The 13,468-nt window shown below is 41.0% G+C and overlaps 1 protein-coding gene across 3 annotated transcripts in view; it reads right to left on the minus strand.

The window, feature by feature from the left end:
- Positions 1-3,844: 3,844 nt before the first annotated feature.
- Positions 3,845-13,468, minus strand: part of Peli1 (pellino E3 ubiquitin protein ligase 1) — a 55,960-nt gene continuing 46,336 nt past the window's right edge. For 2 of the 3 annotated variants that reach the window (XM_021650885.2, XM_021650887.2), the window contains exons 4-7: positions 10,187-10,288; positions 6,989-7,186; positions 6,705-6,893; positions 3,845-6,219 (exon numbers count right to left, since the gene is read on the minus strand). In XM_021650885.2, coding sequence (XP_021506560.1) covers positions 5,653-6,219; positions 6,705-6,893; positions 6,989-7,186; positions 10,187-10,288 — 1,056 coding nt within the window. In that variant the 3' untranslated portion in view covers positions 3,845-5,652. The remainder of the gene's footprint in view (positions 6,220-6,704; positions 6,894-6,988; positions 7,187-10,186; positions 10,289-13,468) is intronic. The other variant, XM_021650890.2, reaches the window with a different exon arrangement.

Genomic DNA, 13,468 nt, shown 5'->3' on the forward strand with positions numbered 1-13,468 from the left:
AACATGTAAGTTACATTTGGTTTTCTAGTTTGCAATTATAAAACTGAGTAGGAATATGTAGTTTTAGCTCATCACTGAAGGAAGCTAGGAGCTCAAGATGGAAACTTGGAGACAGGAACTACAGCAGAGACCACTGGGGAACACTGCTCACAGGCTTGCTAACCTGCCTAGGAATGGTTCTGCCCACAGTGGGCTGGGTCCTCCTACATTTACTGGCAATAAGAAAATGCTTCAAGATGCCACAGGCCAATACAATTGAGGCAAACCTTCAGCAGAGGGTCCCTATTCCCAAGTGACAAGTGACACTGACTATATATATCACACATGGTGTCACTTTTCTCCAGTGTTTTTGTAGTTCTCTTGTAGCACTCCTCATGGACTTTTCTTGCTATCTTGCCAAACTTCAGGTAAGTGCTGTGCTGCAGAGGTCTTCTGTTCAGCCAAGGTAAACACATTTTCTGGTAGAACCAACAGCTTCTGTTTAGCCTTTGTTCTTCTGGTTATTTTTTATTAGCGTTTTTAACAAGTGTGCGACGGTAGCTTAAATGCTCTTTTCTGACTATGAGAAAGTTTTTTAACATCTACCTTGTGGCTTAAATATGCTGTGACCGTAATTACTTAATTCATCAACTTGAACTGACAAATAAGACTCCTTCAATGTGTTCTCACTAAAATGGGCAAACATATTCACAAACTGACAAATTTTTTAAGTAGTTATAAAGCATGTGAACCTTGGGCAAACTCCATTGCTGTGATAGATTCTCAAATAATAGCTCCTACCTCATAGGGTGGACTCCAGTGTCAACAATATTCTCAATATGGTGTTTGGAACAGTGACTGTCATACAGCAGGTACTCAGTGGCTTACCTTGCACTCACACAGCTGCTTTCATAAAACAAGCTTGAGAGCTCTGCTTTCCAAACGTGTCTCTCATGTCGAAAGATAGGAAGCCAATAATTCTTGTTAACATTGAAGAAAACGGCACTTTTTTTAAAAGGACATTTTGCCTATTGTCATGTCCTTCCGTGTTGGGTACATGTGCTACTTGATGCACCTGTGGCGGTCAGAGGACACCTGACGGGAGTTGGTTCCCACCATGCAGGTCAGCTCAGGTCAGCAAGCTTAGCAGCATATATCTTTACTCACTGATCCTTCCTGTTGGCCTGCGAGGACCTTAAAGAGCCAAGTTAAAATACAGACATACATAGATGAGTGGGTAGATAAATTCATCAGAATAGGAAGTCACTGCCATTGGAAAAAAAACCCCTCATTTCCTCGGAGGGTAGCCAAGACAGACACACACCAAGAGCTAAGCCAACTCCTACTTCAATAAAACGAAGTCCATCAACTTTTCCTCTCAACTTGTTTCTAAGCTAGCACGAGGTTGTACAGACAACACTGATTATAATGGTTAAGGACGTCTTTTAAAAAAAGGGTGGAAAGCTCGGTGTGGTGGCACATGTCTGTAATCCCAACCCTTATGAGGGAGAGGTAGGAGGGTCATGAGTTCAAGGACAGCCTGGGCTACAGAGTGAGAGCCTGATGAAAACACAGAATCGGGTACATGGCTACACAGAAGAGCACTTGCCTAGCATTGTGGAGGCTGCACATTCAACTCCTAGCATCATGAATAAAGTGGAAACATCCATCTTTGACAAAAATCTTGTCTAGTCTTGATTTAACATCCATGTTAGTCCAAATTTATTGTCAGTCCGTCTCCCTAAACCATTTCTGCGTAACATCTTACTTCGAGAAATGACAATTCCATCCCTCCAGGCGCTGAGGCTGAAGTGAGTCGTTCCATGCACACGTGCTCCCATGCATGTCACACACGCTGCGGACTGAGCAACATGCTGCTCTATCACTCTGTAGCAGCTGTTCTTCATACCCCTTCACACCTCATCTGTCCGCCATACCTTCAAAAGCACATCCCACGCCTGGCCACGTTTCAAACCATCTTCGCTACCACCACCTGGACCCAGGGCCCCCGTCTCTCTAGGATTACACCAACCTCCAGGCTCTCCCACACAGGCTTAAGAGCCCCGAGTTCAGGCCGTTCAGTCTCGCTCTCAACATCCACCCCAAACGCGTCTTTGTTTTCTGACCTACCACTCTCCCCATTTCATTCCATGTAGCCATTGAAGAGCTTTTCATTTCTTCAGAGGGCATGAAGGTAGAATTCACCACCTTTGTGTTTATAGGCATGCTTCCATTTCAGGGCCATTGGCAGCTTTTTTTTTTTTTTTTTTAATTTCTTACCAACAGCCTTCTGCTTCTTCAAACAGCACCTTCCTAGAAAGCCTTCCTGTAATCCTGGTCCAACATACAACACTCTCCTCCTCCCTTTTCTGCTTCTTTGTCCTGTCAGCTATGGTCCCCTATGGTCTTGCTCACATCTCTTCCAAACTAGACTTACCATCAAGCGAGACTACTTTTTGCTTGCTACCTCACTCAATATGTAGAATACAGCTTGTGCACACTGGCATTCAAGTATACCTCTATAGGCATGAGTGCTGGAAGTGGAAAGGAAGGAGTGTGAGGGCCAGTGAAGGGGGCAGAAGTATAGAGCTCTGCAGATCTGACTCGCTACAGTGCTAATGAAAAGGCAATGGAAAGTAACCAGTTGTCTCTAAAGTTGGCTGCACAAGATGTACTGAGCTGAAGAGCCACAGTTTTAGAGTTGTTTATAAATTTAAAGGGAAATTGGACAGATACCTACTGGTGCCTTCAGTCTGTGTCAGAAAGTCATTATCACTCATGGGTCTTAAGACATCCCAAGAGGGAATACGCAAATGTTAGATGTAATTATTTATTCACATAATTATCTATCATTATCCTGTTCCAAAGATTTTTGTAAGAGCAAAGCAAACAATTAGTTTCAAAATGAGTTGGTAAGACACAACTGATGGGAGATCCCTTGCTAGGCATGCCTAACCTAACTTCTGGTCTCTAGTACCACCTGATGGGATAGTCTAGGGTGGCCTGGCAAAGAGACTTCTGCCTAGCTGACTGACCTTCATGATCTAAACCATGCTACACAAGTAGAACTTGAATTCTTGTCAAATTAAGGACCTAAACATGAAAATCACTTTGACACAAGCAACCTTAAGGATTACCTCCTTGAGAGTTCATTTAGGAAACGTACATACAACCTTTTATCCCTTGGCCAAAATATGGACATGTCTTTACTTCTTTACATATTTACTTCATGTGCATGTGTCTGCATGTGTGTGGAGGCGCTGCACTCACAGAGGCCAGAAGAGGGCACTGGATTCCCTGGAGGCAGCCAATGAAGTGTAAGCCACAGGATGCTGGTGCTGGAGGAAACTCCCAACCTCTGTTAGAGCAGAGTACTCTTAACTACCGAGCCACCTGCCCAGTCCCTTAAGTTTCTTTAATACAGAGGAGTACGAACAGCACTGCCAGTAAAACACAGCTACTATTCATAGGACATGAACAAAATCGGCAAATTAATAATTTTTATTTCCTGAGTTTTAAAAACTCGAGTTTCATTCAAAGTGACCCATCTTTTCTTTTCTTAGTTGATAGGTGAGAAAATTCAGGGCTTTTGGGAAGAACATGAAACCTTTCTCATCATGAGTGCAATTCATGTAGCTCAGTGGCCAACTCTGAAGGGCTTAACCTCCTAACAGCCGTTGCACGGGCTGCGCTGGCCTCTGATGAGAAGTGGACATCTCGTGTTACACTACATGAACTTCCGTGTATCGCACAGCACACGATTATGTCAGAGGACGTGGGGGAGGGCCCGTCTGGGGTGGACTTACCACTTCTGGCTCCCATTCTCAACTGTGCAAAAAGGAACCCACAGACACAAACTCACATATCTATTTTGAAAAGTATTTACTTAGTTTGAATAAATTAATTGCAAATAAAAATTAAGCTACAATATATAGCCTCAACAGAAATGACAAGAACAAACACAACACAGGACTCGATTTCCTTGCATCAGTCACAAAATATGTGACTAGAAAACTTCAAAATCAATTAAATTTCTTTGAAAAAAGGGTAATAACCAGCAGTTACTGATACATCACAGCTAACTTATAATACAAATTTCTTGACATGCATTTCCTGAGTGAACCCAAATGATCATTTTCAAAACAAAAAAAATTGACAATCAAATAAAATAAAATAGTTCATGGCTTCTAAGTGACTTTTTTGTTTTAGTTTTTTTTAATCAAAACATTGATGTAGTAAGATAAATTAAAGCTATACTACCACATACAAAAATTTGACAACAGTCAATTAAGTATTATATAGTTTTCAAACTAAAAGAAGTCAGAAGACCGAAAGATAATCCTGTCTAATCTAAAGTCTACCGATGTCTACAAGTTTTAAAAGGGTTTGGTGTAGTGCAGCTGTCTGTACTTGTGGTGCATTTCAAAAAAGGCTCGGGTGAGGGTAAACTGTCTTGCAAAGCACATCCTGGAACGGGAGAGCTACAGACCCTGCGGTGTGTCCTCTCTGCCGTCCACGTGCGTCATCCGCTAACCAAACTCTTCATGAGTCACACGAGGCCACTCTCCTTAGGAGTCAAGCCCACAGTTAAGGCTGGTCTGCTGGGTTAAAAAAGGGAGGTACTATTGTCATTCAACCCTCGATAGCTCTAGATTTTCTAATGCCTGGAATAATCCAATACGGAATAATTAACAAAACACCTTTTATTTCATTTTTCTAAAAACAAATCAAGTAATTTTCTTGTTAATTTATTCACTTTCTCATAGGATTTTTTTCTTTTTCTTTTTTCTTTTTTTTTTTTTTAGAAACAGTGAACAGATGAACCACAGTTTATATCCAAAAAAATAAACTTGCCAAATGTTGCTGGCACTAAAAACAGATCAGTTATCATGGGAGAAAAATAGATCATCTAGATTAAATTGCATATTCAAAGGAGCATATAAAACGTTTCTTAGCATTAACTTTAGTTATAGTACTACACTTGAGAGAAACATTAAAAAAACATTTTCTGATTAACTTCAATGTGGTTAAAAACAAACACATCTTAGACAATGGTAATTAATGTGAATCTGTTTCATGAACATTCTAGTTCATCAAATTCCCTACCTATATGGGGCTGGGGGAGGGAAACTCTCCTGCTTATCTCCTTAACTCTGCAAATCCTTGAGCTATGTGCCCCCTAAACTACCATTCACACCAAAAGTGTGTGACACCATCATTAACATGCTACTCTATCACAACAGTCTAAGGTATTGTCTATGATAAAGATAAATAGAAAAAAATTAATATACATGTTGCTGTATTTTACAATGTTTGCAACAAATTGTAAACTAACATAGTTTGAACCAACAGGCCCCTCAGTTACACAGAACAACTTCTCAATACTGAGGATGGGTGGTGATTCAAAAACACTAAAACGAAGGCATCAAATTAGACTATGTCTTTTTCTCCTCAAAATATATTTTCAAAACTCAGAATTCAGAAGTCTGGAACTTTCAAAAATTCCTTTGCTTGAGGTTCCCAGATTTGTCTCAGAAATTGCTATTATAAATATTTTTAAAAATTCTTCATCTTAATGCAAATGACCAGAGCAGAGAAACTTACAAGGACAAGGGGTCAGAAACCCAACTCACTTAGCTTATAAACTTATAATGTAGTCCTAGAGGACAGCTGTTAGTCTAGAGGTCCTTGGAAAATAAGTCTGATATAGCCTTGTTCACCAGCCAACTGATGTGCACAAAAGGGACAGGCTGCATGAAAAGTGTGGGTACCATGAGGAAGTGGGATCTGGGACCAATAAGCCGTTGTCTTTTCTGAACACACGTGCCCACAAGGGCTAAAGGCATGGGTAGGAGGGCCGGCGTCCACATAAAATCCAGCTTCACATCCAAGCCACAGAGGGACATAGGGACCAACAGACCTACACATAGGACATTCACGATCTTTTCCATCACGTTCTTCTTTGTTTCCCCAGTTATGATAACCGTGAACATGGCCACAGTTCAGATACACCCACGGTTGTTTTTCATCTACAACATCTTTCCTCTTCATACTGGGAAAGGCTAGTGTGTTGAACCCTACAGGGCACTGAGGTCGGGCTGCATTGATTTCCTGTCTTAAAGCTTCTAAGTGCTTCACAGTAGGAGTGTGGGAAAGGCCTTCTGCAGTACGCCACAGCAAGGTTGCACCACAAAGGTCAATTAAGGAGCCATCTTGTAGCTGATTAGTTTCGATCTCCACCTGAAGGAGAAGAGAACCAAACCTCAGTTACCACTGTGTCTACAACCGATCTTCAGTACGTCCCCGTGAGACAGGGGACTTCCCAGGGTCGCGCGCTAAACTCAAGAAAGTTCCCATTTGTGCGAACTTTGGAAGTAGAACCTTTAGTAGCAGTTATAAAAGATGTTAAACTTGAAAATCAACAATAACACATTGAATAGTAACTTCTCTCTTTCTAGCCAAAGAAAACTTATGATTTAATCATCTGGCTAATCAACAAACCTGGTTACTTTTAATTAGTTAAGTATAGTCAAAGATATACACAAAGAACAAACACCTCAGCTTTCCTGGCTGGAGTATTTGGAAGTCAGTATTTAAAGGTCTTAGTTTTATTGTGCCAGCAACTTGCCCAAGAGGTTCGCTGTCAAAAACCAGCATGCACACACGCACTGTAGTCAGCACAGCATATCCTATGTTTACTGTAGTGAAAAGCTACACGTGTTTACCATCTTTCCTCTCTGCTGGGCTGATCTGGTCTCACGCAGACTGAACACATTCCCACATACTGATATTTCTCTCCATATTCCAGGCTTGGAGTCTTCTGTGAACCCATTGCGTGGATGCATTACAAGAACACCATTAGTGGTCAAGCCATCCATCTGCCCATCAGATGTTTTCCATTTGGCAGCCTTTTCCTACAAAAAAAGTAGTGCGTTTCTATTTATGTATAATTTGGAAATGGAAAATGGTATAAAAGAATGCATTAGGGGGGGGGAAAAAAGCTTTTTACCCCAAGAAAGATGTTTTTTGATGAATCAAATCCTGCCGCATAAATCCGAGCTGTAAAGGGTGGGTTACGCTCACATATGATCCTACAGGCAAACCTTGATATAGTGCTTTGTACTGACTGTGTGTCAGAATTACTCTGACTTCCAGGAACTGTGTCAGTTACTACAAAATCAATAGGACTTTCAGTTGATCGACCAATCTAAAGGAAAAAAAAAGAATATAATACAAACTTAATTTAAAGAACACAGTGGATTCCATTAAGAAATGGATAATATAAAAACATTAAGTCCCTGAAATTTCTAAAGTGCAAACTTATAATACTTAACTACGGGGACATCTACACCTTTAAAAACTAATCTGTCACACTCTAATGTAACAGTCACTTGGAGCATAGAATTACGATGGAACATATAAAATTTCCAAAACCCTCAGGCAACAAAGAATACAATGTGGCTGAGATTCTTAGATGGCTGTAGGCTTTGACCCTTTTAAGGGTGAAATATATCCTATTTCTACCATATATTACCCCACCTTAACAGAATACACGAACCACAAGCATATCTTTTATGACTAAAACATCTCACTATGGACAGCAATGAAATAAAGCTAAACTGCTGGCGTGTTCAGGAGCTGTGCACAGACGCTGACCCGAGTCAACGGCTGCACATACAGCCTTGCTCTGAGCCTGTACCAGCATTCCATGGCTTACCAGCTGTCAGCTCTTGCTTTCGGTTGCGCTTGCTTGTAGTAACAAGCTCTCCTCCAACCACTGATGCTGATAAGGACTGAGACATCAAATAACTAAACTTCAACAACAGTGCCTCAAAAGTACTTTGTTCCAAGGTCCCCCAAAGAAGCACAGAAAAAGAATTCTCTGCGTAAGCTGTATTTCTGAGCAGTAAGGTTTCTAGCTGGAGTCCTGGGTGAAGCAGGTGTCTGGGTAAGCCACTTTTAAAGTATGAGCTTATAAGCAAGTTACCTGCATCTTGAAAGTTGAAGGGGGAAAAAAGAATGGAACAGACAACAAAAGTGACGTGTCACTGGTTTTAGTGGAAACATTTATAACTATTGAATTTAACGATTGCACTCAGAAAATACCAACTCTCTACAGACATGATGCCGTGTGTGTGCCTGTATGTTGTGTGCGTGTGTGTGTGAGGCGGAGGCAGGGTCTAGCTCTATAGGATGCCCTAGAACTCTACCTCTTTCTGCCCTAGTCTCCCACGTGGCTGGAATAATAACTGTGCCACAGGGCATGTTCTCATCTTCCACAGGAGACACAAGTCAACCCAGACTGATTTCTGATGTTCTCTGCGCGCTGCTCTAGCTGCAGCCATCCGTCTGCCACACTCCAACGACTTATCTGACACCCCGCCCCGAGGCCTCTGCACTGGCTGTTGTCACAAGTCCCGTTAAATCTGGTCAGAAGGTACAGATTACAAAGACTGAAGTCATTTTTTTAAACGTGCCATTCCTCCCCAACAGAAGCCTGTACTCCACACACTGGGGCAGCACCTATATACCTAACTGGACTGGACCCTGGACTTCTACCTGACAGACTCAACAGGAATTTCTTACTCAATTCGGAAGGCAGATAATTCATTTCTCAAAGATGACCTATTTTCTGATTTTTCTTAGGCTGTATAGTGCAGACATGTTCAGTTTTCCATAGGGATGATACCTGGAGAAAATAATTTCTGATACTGGAAAATTAACCTAGGAAAACAAGGAGGCAACTACAAAGGCACTTTTTGTTTGTTTGTTTGGTTTTTCAAGACAGGGTTTCTCTGTGTGGCCCTGGCTGTCTTGGACTTGCTCTGTAGACCAGGCTGGCCCTGACCTCGCAGAGATCCTCCTGCCTCTGTCTACCCGGGTGCTGGGATCACAAGGATGTGCGCCCAGTTGCAAGGTATTTTTGACTTTAAATTTCCAATCTGTGAGCAAACAGCCATCTATCATCGATTCTTAAGATTTGTTCATTTATTGTTTACACAGCATTCTGCCTGCACACCAGATCTTACTATAGATGGCTGTGAGCCACCATGTGGTTGCTGGGATTTGGACTCAGGACCTCTGGAAGAGCAGTGAGTGTTCTTAACTTCTGAGCCATCTCTCCAGCCCTTGAGTTTTTAAAAAGCTAACCACATTCATTTTAACTGCTTGTTGATAAAGATGTGGAAAAATACTATTATGTCACTTTATCATGATCCAATCTTTTATCACTAAGAATGTTATTTAGCTGTCAAATTAAATACGTCTCTAGACCTTTTCACTTAATATTATAATGAAAGATGAGTAAAGACAACAATTTTAATTGATTGATAGTCAATTCTAGTTAGGTTTCTTTGAAAAAATCTACTATCAAGAGAGAAAATACTACAAATTTTTTGTCTTTGGGCTTCACTGCTCTATAATCTATTTGCATATAAAATTAAATACCAGCACCAGATTGTTACAGAGAATGGCAGTTAGAGGGAGACTTTTATTATACCAGCTCTGACCAGATCTGTGCTGAAAATCAAATCCCTGTAGATGAGGTACAGAGTTAGAAATTGCCTGTACTTTTTGTTACTTAAGAGAGGAAGGTGATGGCAAAAAAGTCCTAACTACATGCAGAAGGTTTCATTTGGAATAACAACAACTAAAATTTACTAAGAGTTTACTAGACAGCTGGCTCAGATCTGCGTATGCCACATGCACATGCTCAGGTCCTGAGGGAAAGACTATCCTCTGCTCTGTGCAGAGGAGGAGGATATGGAGACACACAGTGACTAAGAAATGTTTACCGGGAATTTGGATCCCGGGGTCCCTCCCTCTCTCTTTTCTATTTTATTTCATGTGCGTGTGTGAGTGCCTGCATGCGTGCGCGTGCACAAGTAAGTGCCTACTGCCGCTGGAGGCCAGAGGAGTCAGACCCCCTGGAACTGGGGTTATAGGCAGTTGTGAGCCATCTTCCGTGGGAGGTGAGAAGCAGACCTGGGTCCTCTGCAAGAGCAGCAAGTACTCTTAACCCCCACGCCAACTCTAGCTTCAGAGCTACCTTTAAACTAGACTACAACAACACAGACCCTAAGGTCTAAAAATCAATACATATTTTAAATAGATGCATCCTGAAAGCATATCTAATCTGATCAGGCAATGTCACCAACAACAGATTTTTAACTTTCTCACTTTTAAAGAAAACCAACAGTTATAGTACCTGAAACATGTCAGTGTTGCTGTCATGAGTGTATTCAACCACCACTGTCTGAGCTCGAGATAAAGTGTACGATATGCTATGCTGGTCCTTGTTGCTTATGGCCTATGAATGAAAAGGGTAACAGTACAGATTAGCCGTCAATCAAATCAGAAAGGCTCTTCACTAACGAAAGGGAAAATATTTGTCACACATATATATCTCCCTCCTAGAATTTAGGGCAGAGGTGGGGAACTCTAACTTCAATTGTGACTGTGGCTTCATTAGGTTGAATGGTTATAGAATACTTTTTAATAGTCATAGAACAAAAATATAAATCTTAAATTCTTAAAAATCTGTGTTTCTCTTAAAAGTACTTTAAATTATAAGGGCATTAAAATCGAATACCATGGGGAAACTGAAGCCAATACCCAATGTATCTTATTTTAATAGTGATATGAAAAATTATATATACAGTTAAACTGAAATTATTAGCTTATTTTCTAACCCTACAGATGACAAGTTTTACCTTATGCTGGACCAGATACAGAAAAATTTGCACAGTTAAACATCACAAGAGAAAATAGTTGCAATTCTGATGGCCACAGTTTTGACTCATCTGAAACTGAAGTCCACTGTGAAAAAGAACTTCTCAGTTTTATTCTTAGGAGTTTCTATGTTAATGAGTTGAAGATAGTATCGGAAGGGGAAAAAACCTAGTCACTGCACAAAGGATGCAGAAACAGGTTGTATAAAAAGACATAAGAGTGATTACACACAGCAAAAGGGGGAAACGTTTGGTTTCCTTTTTACCTAATCTGTAATAGGTAAGGCCTTTTGAAGTTTTAATTTTCAAATATCTAAAAATAATAAACACCTAAACGGTAAACTACTTAGTTTTAACGAACCTTACAAGGGCTAGTTTATCATCTCACTTATTTGTAGACAGTTTTTTAAACAGGATCTCTGGTACACATCCCTGGATGGCCCTGGTATGTAAACCAGGCTAGCCTCTAATTTACAGAAAACCTCCTGCCTCTACCTTCTGATTTCTGGGATTGAAAGCATGAGCCACCACACTGGGCTTCTATGTTTTTGTTTGTTTGTTTTGGGAGTCTGGCTATATATATGCCCAGGCTGATCTAAACTTAAGATCTTCTGTTTCAACTTCTATAAAGTATTGGGATTACAGGCATGTGCCACCATACTTGACACTCATTTTCACCTACTTGATTTTTAAATTGTGTCTTGTGTACCTCAGGATGACCCACACCTCACTATGTAATGCAGACTGGCTTTAAACGCTGCTCCTCCCACATTCACTTTTCACGTGCTAGAATCACACAGGTGCGGGCAATCAAACAGACACTTTCTAAAGTTACATTTATTTATTTATCCATGTATCTATTTATTTATTTATGTGTGCGCGCACGTGCGTATTTACATGCACAAGTAGGAATCAGAGAACAACTTGTGGGAGCCAATTCTTTCCTTCTATCATGTAGGTTCAAGAGCTCCAACTCAGGCTATCAGATTTAGTTGGAAGTGCATTAACCACTGAGCTATCTCGGTGGTCCTCTTTTGGTTGCTGTTTTTCTTAAACTCTAAAATATAACTGAGGCTATCCACATGTCCCCTTCTATGCTCCTTTTTCTGGAGGTACCAATCCTCAAGAATGGGGGATAATTTAAAAGCACGGTATTAATGTTTTACTACGTAGTTGTTTACGTATTCATAAGTATTTATAATTGTTTCACATTTTAAAATCTACACCAATTCTGTATTAAGAGAATAAATTTTCAAATAATTACTGGAATTTTTTTTCTCCCAGTAGAGCAAGGGAAGGAGACAGGGTCTCAAGGTGTTGCCCATGTTGCATAACTTCTGGTTCTTCTTTAGCCTCTGGAGCACTGAGGTTACAGGTGTATGTCACATGCCAAGGCTGTGGCTGTTGAGGCTGTAACTGCTTTTTTACCTGTTATACCTTTTCTTAGATTAAGAATAAGAACTAGCTAGATGTGGTGGTGCAAGCCTGTAATCTCTGCACTCTGGGAGGCAGACGCAGGTGAATCTCTGTTGAGTTGGAGGCCAGCCTGTCTACAAAGTGAGTACGGGATAGCCAGGGCCACACAGAGAAACCCTGTCTTGAAAACCCCTAAACCAAACCAAACTAAACCAAATCAAGAGTAAGAGCTACACCACGTAAATCTGACTCTCACTGAAAGCTAGGGTTTTAATCTACCATAGATGATTGCCAGGCGTCTATAAACAAAATTTCTGACGCTTCAACTATTATTATTATTTTTTTGGCGGGGGGGGGGTTCGAGACATGGTTTCTCTTTGTAGCACTGGCTGTCCTGGAACTCACTCTGTACACCAGGCTAGCCTTGAACTCGAGATCCTCCTGCCTCTCCCTCCCGAGTTGCTGGCAGCCACCACCACCTGGGCAAAAATTTTAAAAGTTGATACTCATCAATTTTCAATTCCTGAGGGTTTTGTTTTGTTTGGCTTAGTAAAAACTAAAAGAAGCTAACAATGAAAACCTCAAGGACAGAAAATATCAAAATTTGAGGCAGCAGGGTTAGGGAGGAGTCCTAGTGCTAGGCATGCAGGGACAGCAGGGTACCTGGAGCTCACTGGACAGCCAGTCCATCTTGATCAAAGACCTAGGCTCAGGAAGACCCTGACTCAAAAATGGAAGGTACCAGATGTTGACCTCTGGCTTTCACAGGCACACACAAACGTGCATTGAATGCACATACATGCATGCACACACACAAAACAAAGTATCTTAGAGGTAGATTATATTATAAATCTCTCCCTTGACGGTGGTCTTCAAGCAGAGGTACTATACAGCTAAGAGGTATCTGAAATATTTAAATGCTTTTGGCTGTCACAATGATGTTAGTGATAAATGGCTTTCACCGCATAGGGAACCAAGGATTTGAATGCTCTGTAAAATGTGGGACTGCTCTGCAACATGCCAAGAACACGTCTGTGGGCAAATACTACAAAGAACACCTCAGATGGAGCTGCCACCATCCCACACAACCCTTTTCCACAAAGGAGCAATACCTTAGAAAGAACAGCTCTCCCCACACACTCAGTTGCTCTCAAATAGTAATCAAGGAGAGACCAAATCAAGGCAGATAGCCAAGCTGAAATCTAATCAACTTCAAGCACTAGGAACCTAAAATAAGTAGCATGTACCAACTTTAACATGTTTAACCTAACGAGGACATAACACTGATGCTGTAATGGTCATGTATGACCTATGGCTACTTAGCTCTTTCTACCTCTAGAAGT

The sequence above is a fragment of the Meriones unguiculatus genome, chromosome 12, assembly GCF_030254825.1.
Source record: "Meriones unguiculatus strain TT.TT164.6M chromosome 12, Bangor_MerUng_6.1, whole genome shotgun sequence".
Classification (NCBI taxonomy): domain Eukaryota; kingdom Metazoa; phylum Chordata; class Mammalia; order Rodentia; family Muridae; genus Meriones; species Meriones unguiculatus.